This window comes from Artemia franciscana, chromosome 6 (assembly GCF_032884065.1).
Source record: "Artemia franciscana chromosome 6, ASM3288406v1, whole genome shotgun sequence".
Classification (NCBI taxonomy): domain Eukaryota; kingdom Metazoa; phylum Arthropoda; class Branchiopoda; order Anostraca; family Artemiidae; genus Artemia; species Artemia franciscana.
In genome coordinates this window covers 162,343-188,247 of record NC_088868.1, presented here as the reverse complement: position 1 = coordinate 188,247, position 25,905 = coordinate 162,343, and the positions used below count along the sequence as shown (strand labels likewise).

The 25,905-nt window shown below is 36.4% G+C and overlaps 1 protein-coding gene across 1 annotated transcript; it reads right to left on the bottom strand.

Annotated features, from left to right (window-relative positions):
* Nucleotides 1-7,225: 7,225 nt before the first annotated feature.
* LOC136028452 (uncharacterized) lies at nt 7,226-7,705 on the bottom strand. The gene has a single exon (XM_065706292.1). It carries the CDS (start codon nt 7,703-7,705, stop codon nt 7,226-7,228), a length of 480 nt encoding a protein of 159 aa, XP_065562364.1.
* Nucleotides 7,706-25,905: the final 18,200 nt, after the last annotated feature.

The following is a 25,905-nucleotide window of genomic DNA, read 5'->3' as shown; positions in this document are numbered from 1 at the left end:
TAAGAAAGGAAAACGTCTTTCTATCTGTGATTCTTGAGTAAATTTCAGTTTTGGATCCAAGGATTTAAGCAAGTGAAGGAAAGACTCCAGAGACTCGTCACCATGCTCCCACAAATAAAAAATATCATCTTTAAAACGAACCCAAAATTCCGGTTTACAGAAACTTTGCAAAATAGCCTTTTCTTCAAGGTTTTCCATGAAAATATCAGCCTCAATTGGTGAAGGAGGCGCCCATTGGAAGCCCGTATTTCTGTCTGTAAAATTGCCTCTATAATGGAAGTAAGATGAAGTTCTGTTACAAAGGGCTATAAGTGAAAAAAGCGTAAATGTGTTAAGTATGATTATCCCGCATATTATGGAGTAAGAATTGTTTTCTTAACATGTTTCATTATGTCCAGCTGGGCTCCTAGGCTTATAAAGCAGGTTGGCTGATTGGCTAATTTAAAGATTTATATACACATGTATCTGGTGGTATTCGTTCGCAATTGCCAATAGTATATTTAATCAATGGCCAAAGATCCCAACTTGAAGCCCTTCCCTCGAGGAATGTGGGGAATAATTCATCCTCAAAGACATATTTATTAGTTTTTTTTACTATGCTGAACATAATGGCTATCTCTAAATTTGATCGGGTGACTTTAGGGGAAGGTATCTAGCCCTCCAGCTTTTTCGGTCACTTAAAAAGGGCACTAGAACTTTTAATTTTCGTTCGAATGAGACTTCTCGCGACATTCTAGGACCACTGGGTCGACACAATCACCCCTGGGAAAAAAAAACAAACAAACAAACCAGGATCCATGATCTTTCTTTTGGTAAAAATACAAAATTCCACATTTTTGCAGACAGGAGCTTGAAACATATACAGTAGGGTTCTCTGATACGCTGAATCTGATTGTGTGATTTTCATTAAGATTCTATGAATTTTAGGGTATGTTTCCTTTTTTTGAAAATAAGGTAATTTTCTCAGGCTTTTAACTTTTAATAGGTAGAACTAAACTTGATGAAACTTGTATATTTGAAATCAGCAAAATCTGATTTTTATGATGTATCTTGGTATCAAAATTTCATTTTTAGAGTTTCAGTTACTATTGAGCCGGGTCACTCCTTACTTACAGTTCGTCACCTAGCTCAATAGCAACAGAAAATCTAAAAAATGGAATTTTGATACCAATATATATAAAAAAAATCGGCTTTTAATGCTGATTTTAAATATATGAATTTCATTAACTTTAGTCTTGCCCATCATAAGTTACGAGACTGAGAAATTTGCCTTATTTTAAAAACAACTGTATAGGTTTCTAGCTCCTATCTGCCAAAATTTTGAATTTAGTATTTTTTCCCAGAAGAAAGCTCACGGATGCGTGTTTATTTGTTTGTTTTTTATCCCCAGGGGTGGTCGCATCGACCCAGTGGTCCCAGAATATTGGGAGAGAGCTTATTCGAACGGAAATTAAACGTTCTAGTGCCGTCTTTAAGGGACAAGAAATTGAAGGGTAACTAGGCCCCCTCCCCCACCTCTTTTTTCTCCAAATATTCCGATCACACTTTTTAGATAGCTATATTTTTCATCATAGTTGAAAAGCCAAATACTTATGCCTTTGGATATAACATGACACCCCACCCCAAGCCCCAGGGGAAAGGTTCTTAAGTTATAAGATTTTTCCATTGTTTACGTTTAGTGTTTGCTATTGATATGCATGCATACGTTTTCTGGGGGGGGGGACAAATTTTCTACTCCGTGTTTTTCCACGGGGGAATTTTCCGTGGGGAGGGAAGTTTCCAGAGAGTTAACTTCTCCTCGGAAATTATACACCGAGGGAATTTGCCAAAATTCTTATACAAATTCTTTTTATATGTATTGCTTTTTCTTTTCCGTCTCAATTTTATGCGCAGAGTTGTTAAGCGTAATTGTCCGGGGTAAATTTTCACCGAAATCGAATTTTCTAGAGGATATTCCCAAGGGGGTGGGGTTTCTCCTTGGAGATGGGGCCAGATTTTCCAGCATTATTTAAAAAACGATCAGAAATTAAATAGAAGAAACAAGATTTTTCACCTGAAAGTAAGGAGCAACATTAATACTTAAAACGAAGAGAAATTATTACGATTATGAAGGGAGTGGCCCCCTTCATGAAAAGATATCTATACAAAAATCGGTCCTTCTTAAAGTCTAATAAGCAAGAATATATTTCCTTCTTGATTTAATGTAAATAATTTTAATTTGAAGCCCACTTTAATCACGTATTTTATCAGGTTGGAAATTTTTGAGCGGCTCAGCCTTTTACAAACACCGAATCAATTGAGCGCGTCATTGAAACGGAACGGAAGCCTCATATAGGAACAAACTGATCCTAAAAGTGCAAGTCCATTTTTTTCAAACACTCCGTGGTAACGATGTCGGAAGTCCTTTATGTGCTTCCATGGTATTTGCAAATTAAGTTTCAAACTGATCGGAAATAAGTTTCCGATATATGCATGAAGCCTAACATTGGGTTGGTGCTAGACGGGACGTACACCCACTAGGTGCTTGATTCACGGAGTTGAACACAAAGTTGGTCATTTTTCACAAAAAATTGGTATTTTTCTTAAATCTGGTAATTTTCATCTTTTTCTTTGGTGATTTCCTGCAAAAGTGATTGATATTTTATCTATGATTGGTTTTACTGTCTTACTGAGGTGAAATAGTCGGTGATTTTGATATTTTGTGTCTTTATTTTGTTCTGTATTAAAAAGGAATGGCGTTATTGAGACAGAAATATAATGCATTCTTAGCAAAATATCTTTTGCAATATCTTTTGCTTCCTGACAGAAAACATATTTTTATAACATTTCTTCAAGCAGAAAAAATATTTGCACTGCTTCAAACTCTCTTTTATTGAAAAATAAAAAGTTAAATTTAAAAATTTTAATTTCAATTTTTTTCCAGTTTATTTCATAGCTCGCATTGATAAATTGGAATTTGTCATTGCTTCGCGGTGTAAAATCCCCTTTTAAGACTAAATGAAATGACCTGCGTTAAGGTTCGAAAGTTTTTGCCCTCCTTGCCCCCTAGTTTTTGGGGAAATGGAGGGACTGGTTCTTCCAAATTGGAGGAGGGTGTACATATTTGTATTGAGGGAAAGACATAGTTTGATCCGTATATGTTTGTAAGCCAATGTTGTTTTGAGAGTTTATTTTATCAAGCTTTTAAAGTTTCCTTGTGCATAATTTATACTGCCCTTTAGGACTTTTTCTTTCTGCAAGGCATTATTTCGTCGGTTCTTTCCAGTTAAATAATTTTTGTCTCTCTTTTAATTCTATCCCTATTTGTATGTCACTTCTCTTCTTTTAAAATCTTGTCTTGTTCCAGTGTTTTTTTTTTTTTTTTTTTTTTTTGTATATATTTTATAAATGTTTTTTTTTGTTCTCTGTGGCCCATTACAAGCATAGCTTCTTGTGCCTATTAATTGATTTACTTTTGTAATAGTTTTCTTTTGTATTAATAAATTGATTGATTGATTGATTGATTGATCAAGATAAGGTTTTGGCTAAATTATAATAGAAGTGACGATTAATTAAGGAGCATAAATTTCTGTCATTTGTGGAACTAGTGCATAGAAGAAAACAGCACTCTGGACTTTAAATAGTTTATTAGGGTTGCAGTTTATCCTTCACACTTCCAATTTGAGGACAAGGCATATGGATGGCTATTTAGATACTATAGGCACTCATGCCCTATTCTTCCTTTTTTAAATGTCTGTTTCCCTTATCTAACTTATTAGTTTAAAGATATATTGTAGCATTAGACCTAGATTCAAAGTAGGTCTTGTGGATTCCTTTCCGAGGTCGCGAGCTGACACATTACCTGAAGGAGCTCACATCGATAAATGTAGGAGAGGAGGGGATCACTGCTAGGTACGTTTGGTGAAGTTTTGGGCTCGTAAAATTGTTGATGTTTAAAGGTTGATGATGAAGTTTGTTTCTGTTGGCTGGTGGAATTATGTATGTATGCATATATTTCTTAAAAAAAGTCATCGGGCCATAGGAAAAGAACAAACAAAAGAGAAAAAAACAGAACATAAAAATAACAAAACCAATAAGAAAAACAAAATAAATTAAAAAGGGAAAAACGCACTTATATATGAATCTTCACGAAATTATTTATAAAGAGATATATCTTTCACGATATACCAGCCCTTTTCAACATACTTCAACATAGTTTGTAATTTGCAGCCCCTCCCATGGGAACTGTTGGGGAGTAAGTCGTCCGCAAAGACATACTTATTAAGTTTTTTGAATATGCTGAATAAAATCTCAGAATTTGGATCCAGTGACTTTGGGGAAAAATGAGTGTGGGAGGGGGCCTAGGTTCCCTCCAACTTTTTTAATCATTTGAAAAGGGAACTAGAACTTTTAATTTCCGCTAGAATGAGCCCTACCATGAAATTCTAGGACCAATGGGTCGATACGATCACTCCTGGGGAAAAAAAATATACACGCATCCGTGATCTGTCTTCTAGCAAAAAATACAAAAATTTTACATTTTTGTAGACAGGAGCTTGAAACTTCTACAGTAGGGTTCTTTGATAGGCTGAATCTGAAGGTGTGGTTAACGTTAAGATTCTATGACCTTTAGGGGGTGTTTTCCCCAATTTTCTAAGATAAGGCAAATTTTTTTCAGGCTCGTAACTTTTGATGGGTAAGACTAAACTTGATGGAACCTATATATTTAAAATTAGCATTAAAATGCAATTCTTTTGATGTAGCTATTGGTATCAAAATTCAGTTTTTTAATTTTTGGTTACTATTGAGCCGGGTCGCTCCTTACTACAGTTCATTACCACGAACTGTTTGACTATAGTGTATTTTTTTGTTATGTAACGGCATAGTATACCTGATGGTTGATAGAGGGGAAATATTATCAGTCTAGCTATTTGATTCTCAAATTGCTTCGTTAGCTAGTCCGTAATCACCAGTGAGAGTGTCAAGATTAAAAATGTCAAGATAAAAAAAAGTGGAGAGACAGAAAATTATAGGAAATCTTGTCACTTTGGAAAAATGGTTCATTTTAAATGATGATTTTCAAAGATTGTTAGTGCAGAAGAGAATCTTCACTCAGAGAATAATTGATGGTATAATGAAAAATGAATCTCCAGCTTTTGACTATAGTCTGAAACTTATGTTTCGCGGTCCCAAGGCATTTAGTCAATTTATTGACATATTAATCGAAACAAAACAAAATGATATTGCACATTGTATTTTAAAATTACAAACAGTTTCAGTTACTCTTCCCGTTTTTCTAGGGAGCCAATGAGTGAGCAGCATCAGTGATTTGCATTTGAACACTGCCTTTTGATAGAATTACGAGTAGTGTCAGTAATCTGGACTTTACTTGACTTAACGCTCTTGCTCAGCAGGGTTATCAGCGTAGAGGGAACGGGTTGACAATGCCGTCAGTCTTCTCCAAGTAGCCCTGTCCAGGGCTAAGGATTGGGCCTCATTTGGGTTGATGTTGCGATTGAGCAGGCGTTGGCTTATTGCATCAGCCCATCTAGTGCGTGGCCTTCCTTGAGGGCGTTTCCGGCCATTTTTCTAGGGATTGAAGTCCGAGATGATCCTTGCGGGAGTACCTGGCGGGAGACGGAGTAGGTGGCCATACCACCTTAGAGAGCGGCTTCTACTTGGGTAGAGAGGTTCACCAGCTTGAAGGTCTTCAGGATCTCAGTATTGCGGATTTTGTCATACCATTTGAAGCCTTCGACTGGACGTGCGTGTCTAGCCTGAATAGCATCGACCCTTCTTAGCTCTGTCTGGGCGATTGGCCATGTCTCAGATGAGTACAGCATGATGCTTGAGACTGTGGCTTTGTCCATTCGGTCTTTGGTATAGTGGCTAATTTGCGGTTTGTGGAAGACTGCTCTCAGGAGTCGTCCGAGCACAGAGCTTGCCTTGGCACGGTGTCAAGTGTGCCACTTGAGGATATAATTGATCTGAGATATGTGAACTGCCTCACTACATCACTTGGCTGTGACAGCTTGGCTGTTAATCTAAACTGTTGAGATTGGTGCTGATGCAGTCTTTTCAATAGGAATGATCTTGTTTTCTTCCAGTTGATTTGCAGCCAACTCTGGAGGCTGTGGAGGAGAGCATCTCGAACGCAGACTTAAGTTGGTCGAGATTGTCACTAAAGACAGCTACATCGTCTGCGAAGGCAACATCGGAGAGAGTCCTCCCGGCAAAACTGATGCCGAAAGGGTGGGAGTAGTGCGTCTCATTCAGGATGTGGTCGATGACGTAGTTACACAGCTCAGGTGCAGCAGCACATCCTTGCCGTACTCCCTTTTGCATGGGGAAGGAAGAAGAAAGCTTCCCGTTAACCAGGACGGCACTTTCTGTATTGTTGTAAAGTTTTTTGAATAGGCTGACTAACTTTGTGGGTAGGACTGCAGCTTTCAGGGTTAGCCAAAGGGACGGCCTGTCAACAATGTCAAAGGCAGAACGAAAGTCAATGAAAGCTGTGAAGGTTTTTTTGTTGAATTCCACTGTCTTCTCAAAGATCTGTCTAACCGTGTGAATCTGCTCAGTTGTCAATCTTCCTGGCATGAATCAGGCTTGCTAGGGGCGGCACATAGCATGTGAGAAACTTGTTGCACGTTTCAGTAGTAGCATCGCAAACAGCTTTCCAGGAACAGACAGTAGGGTGATACCGCGGTAGTTGCTGCAGTCCGTCTTCCTGCTCTTACGCTTAAACAGCGGCACGCGGATTCCTTTCTTCCAGTCTGATGGTATAACTTCAGTGTGCCAGATTATGATGAACACCATCTGCAGCCAGAGTATCATTGCAGGGCCACCTGTTGTGAGTGGCTCAGAAACGATGCCACAAGTGCTGGCTTCTTTATTGTTCTTAAGTTTCTTTACGGCGGATCTGAACTCCTCAGGATAAGATTCGTCACCGTCGGGGGCAGCTGTAGTTTTTGCAGCAGCAGCAACAAGCCCTAGGTCAATGCAATTGGGTGGACCTCAGTTGAGCATTATGTCGAAGTGTTTCTTCCATAGACCAAGACACTGGGACTGATCGTGTATGGTTTCTCCATTCGCTGCTTTCAGGCTTGCGGACACCATGGTGTGTTTGCCAGTCAGCTAACGCAAGATCTTGAATGTTGCACCTATGTCTTTCTTACGGGCAGTTTGCTCGAGCTCAGTGTCTTTGCCTTCAATGAAGTCTTTCTTGTCCTTGTGAAGCATAGAGTTACTTTGTTTGTTGAGCTGTCTGTAGAGTCATATCTCCTCGTAGTCTTTCTCGCCGTCTCTGCTCGATCACTTCGAACGTCTTGTTGCCAATCCACTCTTTCTTTATTCGCCACTTCAAGCCCACAACTTCTGTAGCTGTAGTGAGAACATCAACCTTGAAAGTGTTCCACGCTGAATCGCTTTCTGAGCACTGCTGAAGGGCCTCAAAGCGGTTAGAGACCTCAACCATATACCGCTCACAAACCAAAGAATCTTGCTTCCGTCGATAGGTGTCTATCTTCCTGGAAGAAGAAGATTTACTCTTGTTGGCCCTCAGCCGGAGTTTGATTCTTGCAGAAACAAGACCATGGTTGGTATTGTTGAGCTCAGCACCTCTGTATAAGCGGTAGATCTGGACAGACGAAAGCCAGCATCGTCGTACAATGAGGTAGTCAAGCATCTTTTTTGTCTTGCCATCATTGCAGTACCATGTGTACATCGCAATGTCTCTTCTCATGAATAAAATATCTGTGACTGATAGAGCGTGGTTGATGCAGCGATTTAGCAGCCTCTCACCATTACCATTCAGAGCGTCAACCGTCACAGGTCCAACAGCCACATCATACAGGCCAGAGCTGTTAGTAACACAGGCGTTAAAGTCTCCTAGGACTATGAGGTAGTCGTGTGGTGCACGGAGGAGAGCTCGGAGGACAGCAACGCATAGAAGCGGTCCTTATCATCGTCTTCGGCCTCGTTTGTCGGTGCATAGCAGATAGGAACAGCTATCTTCCCGTCCTTACCGTCAATTCTCGCTCTCAGTAGACGTGATGAGGTGTGAATGGCAGTAGGGCTTTCTGGGCGAAGCTGTTGAGAACAGGGCGAACTCCCACTCTTCTTTGGGCTCCGCCAGACCAAAGCAGCGTCCCTCCTTCTCCAATATCTTCTTCACCTCTTGCCGTAAGGTGCCTTTCTGTTATTCCTGCGATCGTCACTTTATATCTTTTTAGTTCTTTTGCTAAAAGAAGCTTAGCACCACACTGGTTCAGTGTCAGAACATTCCAGGTGGCAACATTAATGCCACCTTGGTCAGCAATGTTCAAAGGTGTACGTCCTTGGGCAGGCCTGGGTCCATTTGTGAAAGTAGGTGGGGCATCCGAGGCTGTATTTCCCCTTCCATTCGTAGCAATGAATTTCAGGAGGAGGGCTGCTAACTCAACTTTCCCTAGGTGTATTTAGCTCTTCGGTGGCTAGTCGGATATCCAGAGGCACGTGAAGTCAGCTCTGCATGCGCCAAGAGTGCAGACTTCGGACGAGTACCAATACCTCCAAATAATAATCTCTGGTGATAATTTGTTTATGTCTTCATAAAATAGTCTAATAAAAGGGGCATTGGCTAGAACTACGGTGGAATTACGAGTAATGTCAATAATTTCTAGCAACAATTTGTTTATGTCTTCATATAATAGTGTACTTTCAGCGGCTTTGGATAGAATTACAGGATAATTACGGTCGAACTTTGGTAGAATTGCGTTAGAATTAAGGTAGAATTTTGATAGAATTACAAGTAATGTCAAGAATTTATGGCGATAATTTGTTTTTGGCTTCATATAAGAGAGTAGCATCAGGGGTTTTGGGTGGAATTACGGTAGAATTTTGGTAGAATTACGTAAGAATTACATTACAATTTCGATAGAATTACAAGTAATGTCAAGAATTTCTGGCGATAATTTGTTTATGGCTTCATATAAGAGAGTAGTATCAGGCGTTTTGGGTAGAATTACGGTAGAATTTTGGTAGAATTACGTAAGAATTACATTGCAATTTTGATAGAGTTACAAGTTATGTCAATAACTTCTGGCGGTAATTTGTTTATTTATTTATATAAGAGACTACTATCAGGGATATGGGCAGAATCAGGTAGTCTTACAGTGATAAAAAAAAAAGCTTGGCTGTGATTACATTTCATTTTCGGTCCATTTAATAAAGAGAGCTCTTAAGTTTTAACATCACTCCTTAGCTTTAGCATAACGTTTGATCTATTGCAATATGTTTCGTGTTTAATTTTATATTTCCATACTGTTCAAAAGGACATAGAATGTTAAAATATAATATTTTCATGATAAAAATATACTTTAAATCCATTGACTCGTCTTTTTGCAAGCCTTCTCCTCCTTAAATTTTAGATATGGCTTTTAAGATTTAACATCGCTTCTTAGTTTTAGCAAAAGATATAATCTATTGCAATATGTTTTGTTTTTAAGTTTGTGTTCCCATATTGATTAAAAAGAATATAAAATTTAAAACATTTCTTGAATGAGCATTCCCCTATCATTCCTAAGGTGTTCTCAGATATTTTCAAGATACGAATATGCTTAAAATCCATTGATTCATGTTTTCACAAGCCACCCCCTCCTTGCATTTTTCAACATCGCTCCTTCGGTTTATTAAAACATAAGATTTATTGCAATATTTGTCTTCTTTGATTTTATATATCCATATTATTTAAAAAGAACATAGAATTTTAATATTACTTAAATAAGCTTTTCCTATTCCCACAACATATAGAAATCCAAAAAAAAACCCTAGAAATCAAGACCAATACATAGAAACCCAATCTAATACAGCGAGAAAACCATTACTGCATGAAAACCATTACTTTTAATCAAAAAGTCTAAATCCATTGAGAGGAGGGGGTGATTTATTCCAGGTAAATTCAAGAGGGGTACAAGACATGTGACTTAATTCTATGTTTTGTTCATTTTTTCATGGTATCATTGTCTGGCAATTCTCAACCTGTGACACTCAGTAGCTGGCGCACGGCACCCTCTGGCGTGCATTTTCACAGATAAAGTATTTTTGGGCATTTTCCTGCAAAAAATATCCGTTTACACTAGAATCGACTATTTAGACTTATTGAAAACTCCAATAGCTTGACAATCCTGTTATACACATTATCATTCCTAAGGTATTTTTCATATACTTTCCTGATAAAAATTATACTTAAAATCCATTGATTCATATTTTTTCAAGCCATCCCCTCTTGATGTACCATGTAAATTCATGCCCCTGTGGCAATATGTGGCTGAGCCGTGACATCCCTGTGAGGATTGCAGTTGTAAACAACTACACTTTTTTAGAGAGAAAGATGGGTTTATTAATATAAATAACAAAACAAAACAAGCAAATGATCCAAAGCAAAGCTTGTTTGGGCTTACAGCTCCAATACAAATACAAATAAAAACAATACGAAAAAGAAGAAGAAAAGAAAAGGAAAAGAAAAAGGAAAGAAAAGAAGAAGAAAAAATTACCCTGCAATTCAATGGATACGGAATTATACTTCAAAAAAGACAAAAGAAAAAGAAACTAAAACCACTTGACCAGTATCGCCTAAAACAAAACCGACATCTTGGCTCCACTTGAGGTCCACTCAACTATCAAAACCATAAATAAACACTACAGCTACAAGTTTATGCTACCTCAAAGAATATTTAAAAAAAAACCTAGGAGGTTACGACAATCTAAAGAAGACAACTACCTTTGTGTGCAAGTGTGAGGATATACATAAATATATTCGCAAATTTGATTGCAGGCCGTTAAGCCTCTACAAAACAAAAATCTTAATTTGCATTTCTTCTAAATTTGCACAAGGAGAAAATGTCACTTGAATAATATTCATCAACTTCCTTCTTGAATGTCAGTAGGTTTGTGGAGCAGATTACTCTTTCTGGTAAGCTGTTCCAATGCTGAACCACTCGGTTGCCGAAAGTCCATCGGCCCATGTCCTTGTAAAAGCGTTCCGTACTCACTTTGTACTAATGTACTCGGAGATGATTTTTATTGAACTGCACGATTCTCTGGGCTGGTACGTTATCATAGGCTCCATTGCAGAGCTTGTACATTTCAATAAGATCACCACGATGGAATCTATAGGCGAGGGTTGGGATTTCAAGCTTTCTAAGCCGCTCTTCGTAGGAAAGGCAGCGTAACCTGGGAGAGAATTTAGTTATCCTCCTCTGAACAATTTTGAGAGCATCTATGCCCTTGTTGTAGTATGGTCTTGTAGAACAATGCCCATACTCAAGAATCAGGCGGACAAGGGACTTATAGAGCGTAGCAAGCATTTTGTCGTCCTCGCAGCAGTTCAATCTTTTAATAAGAAACGTATGTCGTAGAAATTGACTTTGGAGCGGTTCAAAGTTTTAAATAGAGCACAAATTAAAAAAAGAACACATACAACGAGCAACTATAGAAACCACTAAAATCTTACAATTTTAAAAGAACGGGCACTAATATACCACACTAACACACTCTGTGCATGATCATTTGATTCAGAAAAAGATGTCTCTCTAGGTTGTTTATCCCAACAGCACAGAAGCCCAAATTCAAATTTGTCTACTATTGAAAATCACATCAATAGCTTGCAAAAATGTTCAATGACACAAGTGACATAACATCTTATTTTGATATATTTGCAATGTCGATCGAGGAGAAGTCGGAGACCATCAATAACTACATAGAATTTCATAAGCAATAATAAACCGAATTCTTTATTATTTCTTCAAAGAATAGTTCCCAGCGCATAAACAACAATAAATCACAATTTAATCCCAGCTCATTTTACAACTACAGGGATTGTAGTTGTAAGCAACTACATTTTTACCACTATAAGGATATGTTGCCTCAAAGCATTTTTTTTTTAAAACCTAGGAGGATGCGACGACCTAAGGAATACGACTCCTCATGTGTGCAAACATGAGGATTTACAGACAGAAGTTCCACCTTGTAATAAGAAACGTACGCAGGGATTTAATTTGAAGCGGTCCAAAATTTCAAATAGAGCACAAATTCAAAAAAAGGAAACAGACAAAGAGCAAACACGAAAATCTTGTGATTTTAAAAGAAGAAGGACGGGCATTAATGGATCATGTTCCCACGCTCTGTATATGACTGCTTATAACTATCAGTAGTGAGGTTTCTCTAAGGAAGCAGAAACTAAACGGATTTATCATCCTTCAAAACCGCGAATAAAATTACGTCTAGGTTCTAACTCATATTGACAAATTAGCAATTAAAACTAAAACTCAAACGAGTTACAAAATATATAAGAAATGGAATATATTAATCTCTTCTGGGTATAGTGTTTACACCTGAAACACAATGGACATTATGCAAGTCTAAAAAAGAGGCAAGTTAAAACAATAACATATTTGTTTATGCTCTCTTCCTATTTAAAAAAAAGGATTATTTTCTATACTAGAAATATCAGGAAATAAATTCATCCTGTTGAATAGTTTGGGGTAGATTTGAACTTTCCCCCCCCTCCCCCCAGTGTCCAGATATATACCCTGAATTGGCACATAGGGATGGAGGGATGTAAAAAAGCGATTATTATTTTCGGAAAGAACATAAGAAAAGGCATCGAGTGGTATGTTCACTTTACTCATAGCTCAATAATATGAACTGCTCAAGATTTACCCATTTTTCATTGTCATTTTCAATTGGCTCCAATATTTTTGGCCCTGGATTCATTTCTGAAAGTTTTATTCATCTAGCTCAACTGCTTTCCAACACACCAAGAAGTGTCTAATCTGCAACTTTAGGCTACCCCACATTTTCCTAATGTACCCTTATTTTTGTTTTTTTTTATCTTTTGGACGAGTGTATGGTTCAAAGTATTTTTAATCGCTATGTACAGTTTTTATCATTTTTCTGACATTTTTTTAACTCTATTTAAAAGGTTCAGGTGGTTTTAGGTGGTTCGTGACAATCCTACAGCTGTAACTTGTACCGAAAAGACAATACGCTTACATCATTGAATTCGTTATTTTCACATCTGTTTATTCACTGAGCAACAACTATGATATTAATTAGACTTTGATATTAATTATCAAATTATTATTAAATATTATTAATATTAATATTATAAATATTATATTAAATATTATTTATAATATTTAATATCTCATTAACTATGATATTAGTTAGACTTTTTTGGGGGGAATTATCTAGTCTTGCTTAGAAATTATAAATGTCCTATTTTTAAATTTTTTTTGACGGATTTGAATCTAAACAAAAACAAAAGTAAATTTCAAAATATAAATTGGTAGACGAATAAAGAGTAAATCTCTTTAATCATTTTTTTAAATTTTTCATTAGCTGAGTAAATCTCAGCCAATGAATCTTAGCAAAATTAGCGTCCTACGTTGAAATATCAAACTCTTTGGACTGAAGAAAAGTTAACATACCAAGCATTTTTACAAGGAGCACAAGCCTTACGAGTGTAATTATTAAAATTCAGAGTATTTGATTATTCCCGAAGAGCGCAGTTGCGGTTTCCATCTTCCGAATTAAGTAGTCTTCAATGTCAAGGAATATTAAAAATAATCCTACCAAGGGTAAAATTCTAGTTAATTGACTTCTTGCTATCTTGGAAAGGGTTTAGGTTAGGAAAATGAAACTTTCAGGGATGGGTCTAGAGGCCAAAGTATGTCCTGGGAAGGTATTTTGAAGAGCCCACCTCCACTCCTTCTCCCTCTAGAGGGCCCTGAAATTTGCCTACATGACAGGTTTTGTAATTTTCAGTTACTAGTTACTTTTTCTCTACCTTTAGTTCTGAAAATACAATTCCTGTTATTTGAGTAGAATTATGAGCCATTTTAATGTTTTTTTTTCAAAATTTAGGAAATGTATTTGCATATCTTTAAAACCTTATAAAATGGAATTGAGCAAAGTTATGAAGCTAAAAACAATTTATTGAACTTCATTTAAGCAGAAGATCTATTTTGCAAGGTTTCACTTTTATAGCACACATATTTTTAAAGGTCACCAAAGGTCAGGGCCCTCTACAGGGAGAGGGAGTGGAGATAGTTGCTTCAAAATACCTTCCCAGGATATACTTTGGTCTGTAGATTCATCCCTGAAAGTTTCATTTTCCTAACCTAAACTGTTTCTGAGATAGCAAGAAGCCAATTAACTAGAATTTTACCCTACCAAGTAATAACAATAGTAATAATGTATTGCTTCCTTCTGTTCATACCACTACCACACTAAGAGGAACATAAAAAAAAACGAGGAAAAATAGAAACGAAAAGAACACTGACAAAATTTTGCACAATGCATAACAACTTTAACTTTTAAGCTCTCACTCAATATGAAACGAATGGTAGGGGACTTCCAAACTTATGACGATAAGCACTTGATAAGACGCATCAGTGAAAAATCGAAAATTGTATTCCAGTGATCCGCAAACCTACGTAGACAGTTCATCCATTTTTGACAGTAGTGAGATGTAGGTATTAAGAGTCCAAATGACAATACAGAGAAAATACTTGCAGTGCCTGAAAAATAACGATCGCATTTGCTTTTTATCAAAGGTGGAGAAAAGTTACCGTAAGGGTGTGAAAAACAAACCATATGGTGCGAAAAAGGCATTATATACTTGACAAAGGGTTCTCTTATCAAATTCATTACCCTGCCGATAGTCCCATAAAATTTTCTTAGTTTTTTCGTCAAGAAGTCAATTAAAAGCTTTAGTACAGAACTAGTTGGTGATCCATTTGGAAGGCCTAAATACATAAGTGAACCGGAAGATGAGGTTGTAGCTGGACCAAATTGGGACTGTATCCACTGATGCGATCTTCGGTCAACATACGAGAAAGTCGATTTTGGAAGTGGCAACTGAGTGACCGATTTCATTCAGTCCGAAACAAACAAAACCAACGGCGTCCTGGACTGCATCAAGATTATTAGCTAAAAACACGTCTTCGGTATATGAAAAATGACTTGCATCGATATCTGGCTCAATTAATTAGAATGTTTTAACTTCAACTCTTCTAATTCTGGCTTCAATCTGGCAGAAGAGGGAAACTGGCAGAACAGGAGAGCCAGAGGGAAACTTCAATCTCAGAGGAGAGAAACTAGTGGAATGTTTCAACTTCAACTATTCCAATTACGGCTTCAATCTGGCTTCAGCATGGGCAGTGACCGCACCAATTAATAAGAGGAGGAATAATAGTGGAATGTTTCAACTTCAACTATTGCAATTATGACTTCAATCTGGCTTCAGCGTGGGCAGTGCCCGCACCAACCAATAATTGGAAGAAAATTAGTAGAATGTTTCAACTTCAACTCTTCTAATTAAAATCTCTAATAAAATCTCTCTTCTAATCAGAGAGATAGAGATGTTACGGGCAGTGCTCTCTTAGGGTGTAGTTAGTTTATAGTGTGTGATTTGTTGTTTTTGTTAATAAACGAATTGAATTGAAACGAATTAATCTAAAGAGCAAGAGGTTCTCTAAGAAGAACTAAGGATCGTTACGTTCGATTCCTAAGCATCTTGCTTGAAAAAAAATCTTTCCTTCAAGTATCATATTGACCTGATTAAACTGAAAATCTCTAGGAGTCTCGGAACCCTTAGAAAGCTAAAACACCAATTTCTAGAGTCGATTCTTAGAATCTTGTTCTGCAGCCTAGTTCAGTCTTATGTTTCATATTGTTCTGTTATTGGATGTCAACTTTTTTCCTCGTTTCTGAAGCCACTTTTAAAACTTTATGATAAAGCAAGGATTCTTATTTTAGGAAACTAACCGACCGTCACTTAAATCCTTGCTTGATTTAAAATCTCTCTATTTTCTTTCTTGTTCTTCTTTCATTTTTTTACAGTTGCAAGGCCATCTTCCTGCTGTCCTATGTAATAATATATCTTTTGTTTCTGATCAATCGAATTATCATCTCCGCACTTCCAACAATTTACAGATTCTTCACACTCCATCAGTGAGGCCTGGCTTCAACCCTCCGACAGCTTGCGACACGATCTGGAACACCCTCCCAGAGTTCGTCAAGCTGCCACTTGTTTGGTATGTTCAAAAATTATGTTAGAGGTTTTCTAGCTAGTAAATACATTTCTTTAGGTTTTCCTTGGAGTTGATGTCTCTGGATTGAGTTGAATATTTAATTGAGCCAGTAAAATCATCTGCTACCTTCTGCCTAGCTTGTCATTTTAGGGGATTATTAAGGTGGGCAACTGGATATTTTTGGATTATATTTAATTTTTTTGTGTTGGTATTTTATCTCCCCTGTTCTTTCCTAGCCATGAAGCCTTATGGGGAAGATTGTTTTGAAGTAATTTTTTTTCATGAAAATTATTGTTAAATAAAGAACTCAGAACTCCGATACTAAGTTTTAGAGGATGCAGATTTACTTTTATTAAAAATTTTCAAGGAAATTTGAAATTTTCAGAATAATATATCTACCAAGTTGAGGTAACAATCTAGATTGTCAAGTAGAGTACAATCTAGTATTTGAGGGAATTTATTTAAACCACATTTATGATTTTATAATTTTGTCTAGTTTATGACAGTCTTGTTTTTTTTATATATATAAATATATTGATAAGAAATACAGTTTTTTCTGCAAATTGGGCTCTTATTTTTACAACTTGCTCTTGATAAAAAGAGTGTCACTTTTGATTAACTCTTACTTATATCTTGTTATAATCTCAGGGAGAACATAGCATCTTTATCCAGGCTTGTTTAAATCTGATGAATTTAGCTACCTTTCGGAAAATATCCAAGACCTCTTAACGAAATAGGTGGACCCTTATCTCATCATCAAGCCCATATTTTAAGTGAGTTTCATCCCTACTACGCTGGCTTAAATTAGAATTTGGGAGCTGTACCCCCTAAATCTTTTTCTTTCCCTTTAGATTTTTGAAATTACCTTTCATGGGGTATATTTATTGAAAAATGTCGTTTTCGTATTTTCATTAGAGAATTATTGGAATAAATGAGAACCTTTAACGCCACTAAGTGCTGAAAAAATACTTAATTCCCCCTACCTTAGTTCAAATTTCAACGAATTATAACCAAATTAAATTATAAAATTAATTATAAAATTCAATTTAAAAATGAATTAGAACACAAGTATAAGCAGAATTGTGTGAATCAAGTTGCCATCAAGCAATGGCTAATTAGAGAAAAAAGCCAAGACAGATAGTCTGAGTGATAGACAAAGCTGGCGATAGCCGTCTTAAAAATTATGAAAAATGATGTCATTTCACTTGTTGATAGATAGTTTAACATCCATTCATCTTAGGGCAGAGCTAAGTTAGAGTGTCGATGTGTTTGATGAGTGTTGAAAAGAGCCAAGTCTGAGTGAGAGACAAAGCTGGCGATAGCCTTCTTAAGAATTGTGAAAAAATGATGTCATTTCACTTGTTGATAGATAGTTTAGCATCCATTCATCTTAGGGCAGAGCTAAGTTTCTACGGGAGTAAATTTTCACTTGACTTGGGAGGATTGGCTCTGATTTTGCCTTCCCCCAAGGATTTTAACTAAATTACGTCACTGCATGAAAATGGTCGCGTCAAGGTCACAAATATAAGATTTTAACAAGTCAGAAATAAAAACAGGTGAATGACCAGGTCTTTGTTCTCTTATACCGTTGTCGTTATCTTGAAACATTTTCTTAGGAGAGTTCGAAGTTAGGAAAGCTTGGTCCAAGCTCAGGTCGCCTTTTGCAATCTTACAGTTCAAATTAGAATCCAACAAACTGATTCTTCAGCAGAAAATGTGAAAAACTAAAAAAAAACCGTAAACCTTTAAAAGGTTGTTGCTTCATTTGCGCATTACGAAAACCAAGTATATTTAAAAGATTTTATTTAAATTTTAATGTTGAAATATAGTCCTGTCGTGGCGCAGTGGTTTTACAATAAAATACTGAAATACAGAATATTTGATAAGATAGATTTTGAGCTACTGTAAATTCCAGGAATTAATATTACCATACGTTAAATCATCAGTTTATTTAAATTAGTTCTTTTCCAGACATCTTCATTTTGATAGAGATTTTATTGTGTTTAGTGATTTCAGTTCGTTCTAAGTTTGACTCGAATATTGATTTCAATGCAATCTGATTAGCAAGTTAAAGGTATGCAGAAAAGACAGAATTCGTAGCTTAGTTATTGCAATCGCTCAGTACTGGGCTTCCAAAAACGGGGAGGGGTAGCCTTTCTCTTTTATTTTTGCATCAATTTCATTTCATTTTTATTCCAGGTTCGTGAGTCACACTGATTTTCTTAATATGAAGGTATTTCTAAGACAGGTTTCTTCCGTCGGTCTGCTATTACGCCTTATTACTGCTGATTTCTACCACGAAAAAGTGCAGCCGTCCGGCTGCACTCCGTCGTGTGTGTGTGTGTCTGTCGAGTGACGTCATGTTTGTGTGTCGACTGACGTCATGTTTGTTGATTGACGAAATTACAGACCGGGACATTAGGACACAAATGACGACAGGACACCGGGACATAGGGAATATAAATGACGACCGGGACACTCAAAGAGAAAGCGACCGGGACACAAGGAATGTTCGATTAGCAATCACCATCAACAAAGCACCGGGACACAAATGACGACCGGGACACAGGGAGTATAAATGACGACCAGGACATAAGTAAAAAAAAAAACTAAAAAAACTAAAAAAAAGGTAAAAACTACAAAAAAACTAAAAAGAAAAAAAAAACTAAAAACTAATAAAAAAACAAAAAAAACTAAAAGACTAAAAAAATAAAAAATAAAAAAAAAAATAAAAAAAGGAAAACAAAATGAAAAATAAAGGAGAAAAACAAAACTAATAAAAATAAAAATAAAAAAAAAATAAAAAGAAAAAAGAAAAAAACTAAAAAAACTAAAAAAAAAGTAAAACCAAAAAAAAAACTAAAAAGAAAAAAGGGGAAAATACAAAAGTGGGGGGCACAGGGGGATATATAAATGACCCGTCCGGGACACAAGGAATATAAATGACGCCCGGGACACTCAAAGAGAAATCACAGACTGGGACACCGGGACACAAATGAAGACCGGGACACAGGGAATATAAATGACGACCCGACACAGGGACACAACTACAACGGGGACGCCGGGGGGCACAGGGGGATATATAAATGACGACGGCGACACAGGGAATGGTCAATTAGCAATCACCATCAACAAAGCTCAAGGGCAATCATTAGAATCATGAGGTATAGATCTGAATACGAATTGTTTTCCCATGGACCATTCTATGTTGCATGTTCAAGAGTCGGTAAACCTGGCAATCTATTTATATGCACAGACAATGGGACAGCAAAGAATGTTGTATATTCGCAAGTTTTACGTAGTTAAAAACATATATATATATATATATATATATATATATATATATATATATATATATATATATATATATATATATATATATATATATATATATATATATATATATATATATATATACTAGCTGTTGGGGTGGCGCTTCGCGCCACCCCAACACCTAGTTGGTGGGGGCGCTTCGCGCCCCCCCCAAGCCCCCCCGCGCGCGTAAGTCGTTACGCGCCATAATAGTTACGCGCCATTGTAGTTGTGTCCCTATGTCCCACCTGTGAATATAGATATATATATATATACAACACCTAGTTGGTGGGGGCGCTTCGCGCCCCCCCCAAGCCCCCCCGCGCGCGTAAGTCGTTACGCGCCATAATAGTTACGCGCCATTGTAGTTGTGTCCCTATGTCCCACCTGTGAATATAGATATATATATATATATGGTTTTAACTACGTAAAACTTGCGAATATACAACATTCTTTGCTGTCCCATTGTCTTTGCATATAAATAGATTGTCAGGTTTACCGACTCTTGAACATGCAACATATAATGGTCCATGGGAAAACAATCTGTATTCAGATCTATACCTCATGATTCTAATGATTGCCCTTGAGCTTTGTTGATGGTGATTGCTAATCGACCATTCCCTGTCCCGGTGTCCCGGTCGTCATTTACATCCCCCTGTTTCCCCCGGTGTCCCCGTTGTAGTTGTGTCCCTGTGTCCCGGTCGTCATTTATATTCCCTGTGTCCCGGGTCCCGGTCATCATTTGTATCCCGGTGTCCCGGTCTGTATATACATTCGTTTTTTAGTTTTGTTTTTCTCCTTTATTTTTTTCCTTTTTTTTCTTTTTTAGCTTATTTAGATTTTTAGATTTTTTAGTTTTTTTTATTAGTTTTTAGTTTTTATTTCTTTTTAGTTTTTTTGTCCCGGTCGTCATTTATATCCCCCTGTTTCCCCCGGTGTCCCCGTTGTAGTTGTGTCCCTGTGTCCCGGTCGTTATTTATATTCCCTGTGTCCCGGTCGTCATTTGTATCCCGGTGTACCGGTCTGTATATACTTAGTTTTTACCTTTTTTAGTTTTTTTTTAGTTTTTAGTTTTTTTAGTTTTTTACCTTTTTTTAGTTTTTTTAGTTTTTTTAGTTTTTTAGCTTTTTTATTTTTTTTATTAGTTTTTAGTTTTTTTGTAGTTTTTGCCTTTTTTTTAGTTTTTTTAGTTTTTTAGCTTTTTTATTAGTTTTTAGTTTTTTTTGTAGTTTTTGCCTTTTTTTAGTTTTTTTAGTTTTTTAGCTTTTTTATTTTTTTTATTAGTTTTTAGTTTTTTTTGTAGTTTTTGCCTTTTTTTAGTTTTTTCAGTTTTGACGTCACCTGATCCAGTTTTTTCAGGTGACGTCACCTGATCCACGATCCACAGATCCACAGACAACTTATTTTTATATATATAGATAGTTTTTTTTTTTTTACTTATGTCCTGGTCGTCATTTATACTCCCTGTGTCCCGGTGCTTTGTTGATTGCTAATCGAACATTCCTTTTGTCCTGGTCGCTTTCTCTTTGAGTGTCGTCATTTATTAGTTTTTTCCTTTTTTTTTTAGTTTTTTATTGGTTTTTACCTTTATTTTAGCTTATTTTTCAGTTTTTTCCTTTTTTTTAGTTTTTTTTTATTTTTTATTTTTTTTAGTTTTTTACCTTTTTTTAGTTTTTTTAGTTTTTTTAGTTTTTTAGCTTTTTTACTTTTTTTATTAGTTTTTAGTTTTTTTTTGTAGTTTTTGCCTTTTTTTAGTTTTTTCAGTTTTTTTTTTAGTTTTTTATTGGTTTTTACCTTTATAGTTTTTTTAGTTTTTTAGCTTTTTTATTTTTTTTATTAGTTTTTAGTTTTTTTTGTAGTTTTTGCCTTTTTTTAGTTTTTTCAGTTTTGACGTCACCTAATCCAGTTTTTTCAGGTGACGTCACCTGACACATCCATCCATCCATCCACAGACAGACAACTTATTTTTATATATATAGATATATATATATATATATATATATATATATATATATATATATATATATATATATATATATATATATATATATATATATATATATATATATATATATATATATATATATATATATATATATATATATATATATATATATATATATATTCACAGGTGGGACATAGGGACACAACTACAGAAGCGCGTAACTAATATGGCGCGTAACGACTTACGAGCACGGGGGGGGGCTTGGGGGGGGTGCGAAGCGCACCCACCAACTAGGTGTTGGGGTGGCGCTTCGCACCACCCCAACAGCTAGTAGATGCATAAAAAGAATTGATTTTTTGTGTTGATTTTAAATGTATAAGTTCAATCAAGTTTAGTCTTACCTATCAAAAGTTAGGAAGTCGAGAAAATTAGCCATATTTTGAAAAAAGGAAGAAACAATCCCCAAAAGTCAAAGGATCTTAATATAAATCCCACCACCCGATTCAGCGTATCAGAGAGCCCTAGTGCAGAGGTGTCAAGCTCCTATCTGCAAAAATGTAGAATTTTTAATTTTTTTGCCAGAAAAAAGATCACGGATGCGTGTTTATTTGCTTTTTTATCAGAGGTGATCGTATCAACCCATTGTTCCTAGATATCGCAATAGAGTTCATTCGAACGGAGGGTTACCTGGGAGGATCTTTCCGTGGAGGAATCATTCATGGTTGAAAGGAATTTTCCATGAAGGGGGCAGCAGATTTCCCAGCATTATTTGGAAACTGAACTTAAATAAAGGTAAACAAGTTTCTTCAACTGAAAGTAATGAGTAACATTACAACTTAAAATGAAGAGAAATTATTACGTACTAGCTGTTGGGGGTGGCGCTTCGTGCCACCTCAACACCTAGTTGGTGGGGGCGCCAAGCGCCCCCCCCAAGCCCCCCCGCGCGCATAAGTCGTTACGCGCCATGTTAGTTACGCGCCATTGTAGTTGTGTCCCTGTGTACCACCTATGAATATAGATAGATTTATATATGTGTTTTGAACTACGTAAAACTTGCGAATATACAACATTCTTGGCTTTCCCATTGTCTATGCATATACAAAGCCTTATGTACTTATAATGACGTCATATCCAAACGCTCTTTTTACAAACAAACAAACATGCATACACACAACTCGTTTTTATATAGATAGATAGATAGATAAAATAAAAATTAACTGCGTAAAACTTGCGAATATACAACATTCTTCGCTGTCCAATTGTCGCTGCATATAAATAGATTGTCAGGTTTACCGACCCTCAAACATGCAACGTACAATTGTCCACATTTCTAATGATTGACCTTGAGCTTTGGTGATGGTGATTGCAAATGCTAATCGAATTGGGAATTGCAATCTTTTAAATTGAAAAGGCAGATCCGTTGGAATCATGGGAATACGAGGAATAAGAACAGCCTCACCCTCAAAAGGCCCTGTCAAGATTGTGGCCTCTATTACGTTTTCCATTGTTGTTTTTTTACGGCAAGTCACGTGCCATTGCAAAGCTCTGGTGGGTTTATGTTACGTAACAATATTATTGGTACGCCTATTTTCAGTTGTAGCACGTGTGGTGGAAACCCTGAAAGATCCACGGAATTTAAAAATTCAGATGGATAATTAACCACCTCATTTGGTTCCAAAACTGTGTTGACTGACTTGTAAAGGACTGCTTGATCTCGAATCTTGGTCAAAACAATATTATTGATTTCATGGACGTCTATATTTTTGGGTGCAAGAATCGCTCTTTCACTTAGCCATTTACCATTTTTATAATTGTTTAGAATATTCGGAAATACTTTTTCAATCAATTCATTTTTGGACGTCACTAAATTACAGAATTCAGCAGGTAGTTGTATACGTCCTGAAATTGAGTCTACTGGGAGCTTTCCGTTTCCAATTGCCAGCAATTGATCTGAAAATGTTTGACCAGAGTCATTGTTTTGCAATCGGACACGCATATTTGTAGTTAATTTTAATGTCTTTGCGTGTGCCCATAAATTAGAATTTTTCAGGCAAGCATTCATTTCGTCTACAGGGGTTGATCTAGGTATTATAGGTAATGTTTGCCTGAAATCTCCCGCAAGCAATATTAATGTGCTGCCAAAGGGTTTCGAATTCCCTCGCAAATCTTTCAAACATTGATCCAGAGCCTCGAGCTATTTTTTGCGTGCCATTGTGCACTCGTCCCAAATAATAAGTTTGCATTGCTGCAATACTTCACCCATCCCATATGATTTGGAAATATTGCACGTGGGAGTTTCTGTAGAATGCAAATTCAGAGGCAATTTCAAAGCGGAATGAGCAGTTCTTCCACCAGGCAGCAACGTTGCGGCTATTCCGGACGACGCAATTGTCAACGCTAGATCATTTTTTGATCAAATTGATGCCAGAATCAGTTTTATCATAAACATTTTACCAGTACCTCCTGGCGCATCCAAAAAGAAAATTTCTCCAACGTTGTTATCGACACAATGCATTATCGTATCATAAATGTCTTTTTGTTCCGACGTTAACTTGGAAATGTTATTTTGTACATACGACAATAGATCCCTCGTACTGTAACTTTGTTCACGATCCAATTCTAGACATGTCGAAACAGCAGCGGTACGTTTAGGTGAAGGCATTCCCAAATCCTGAAGAGGTTTGTTTGCCATACATACGCACAAATCTTCTATAATAACTAAAGTGTAGTTATAAATTTCTGATGTAAAATCAAAAGTCATATCTGACGTCTCTAACCGTTTTCGATGGAGTATATCTTCGGACATTTTCGATATATATGTTTCCCATAACTCTGTAGGAGCAGAAGGAGAGCAAGTTGTTAGTATGATTCCCAGCAATGCAAGAATTTGACTTGGAGTTGACGTTTCGCATGTGTCATTGATGCAGTTATCCCAGTGTTGGTCATTCTCCAATCAATTCAGAGCTTGGCATGCACTACGGTAAGTGTCATGTATAGTACCGTTTACAGTTCTCAAATACTCAAGGGACGTCGGACCGGGTACATTCACCAAAAGCAGGCGTAGAAAGAAGGATTCATGCTGATTGGGGTGAACGATGTAGAGTCTTCCTATCGTGGTATCTTTGAAGATGGTAGGTTGGCCGTCGACTGACTTGCCCTGTTTTACGTTGCTCTGGTAGTTCCTCGACACGCCTTCGTTGACGGAAATTGCACATTCTTAATCTGGCATTATCTCTTGAAGCCGCAAGCCTGTTTTTACGTTGCTCTTTTGATTCCTCGGCATGCTTTCTGTTCTTGCTTTCTCTATCAGCCACAAGCCTGTTTTCTTGCTGTTCTTGTGATTCCTCGGCACGCTTTCTTTTCTTACTTTCTCTATCAGCAGCAAGTTTTTTGGCATAGACTCTTTGAGCAGCTTCCTCGGCTGTTGCCATTGTAGGTTCTTCAGTCATTTGACAATTAAACTTTTTTCCGTCCACCATCTTCTTACAATTAAAAATTTGTCTTTGAACGAATTTCTTCAATACCTTTAATGAAGTCATCGTCATAACAAACATGACGACAACTAACTTCATGACGACATGATGACATGACTTCAATCGAAAGACATAACACGCATACAACTTATTTTTATATATATAGATATGAGGGAGTTAGCCCTTCGTCACTAACCTGCTCTCTCTGCTACATTGTTTTACTTTCAAAAGAGCTATTTATTCTAATTAGACAACTTTTGTGATTCAGGGGGGTCATTCTTATAGAATTGGAACAAAATTTTAACTTTAGAGCAAAGAGTGATGTAATGACGAGGGGACCGATCCCCTCATATACGTAATAATTTCTGTTCGCTTTAAATTTTAATGTTAGTCCTTATTTTCAGTTGAAAAAACTTGATATTTTTGTTTAATAAGAAATAAGAATACACAAGGATAAATCACATTTGATTTCCACTAATAGTATAACTCATTCAAGAAACTTGGGTTCAAGTTTTCATGAAAAGAAACGTGCAAGGTTAAACTGCATCTTGTTTTACTTGAAATATTTAAGCATATAAGAAACATTGAGTTTAGTTTTTTGAAATAAAAGCACATTCGGTTAAAACACATCTGATTTTATTAATAATACCAGGTCACTTAAGAAACTTGAAACTTGGATTTTCATTTTTTATAAAAAGAAGGCACATGGCTAAAATACGTCTTACTTCATCAAAAATATTCGAGCATTTAAGAAGCTTGGGTTTTAGATTAACACATACGGTTAAAATACACCTGGTTTTATTAATAATATTTGATCATTGAGAAATTTGGCATTTAGTTTTATTAAAAAAAAGAGCGCACACGGTTATAACACTTCCTGTTTTATCTAAAGTATTTGAGGATTACAGAAACTTGGGCTTTAGACTTCAGAAAAAAGAACACATACGGATAAAGTGAATCCAGTTTTATTATCAGTATTTGATCATTTGAGGAATTTGGGATTTAGTTTTATAAAAAAAAACACACACGGTTAAAACACATCTTATTTTATTAAAAATATTTGAACATTAAAGAAACTTGGGCTTTATATTTCAGAAATAAGGACACGCAGGTTTAA

Bases quoted from the DNA above. Each gene is read 5' to 3' on its own strand.
- LOC136028452 (XM_065706292.1), bottom strand. From the start codon at position 7,705: ATGTACACATGGTACTGCAATGATGGCAAGACAAAAAAGATGCTTGAC.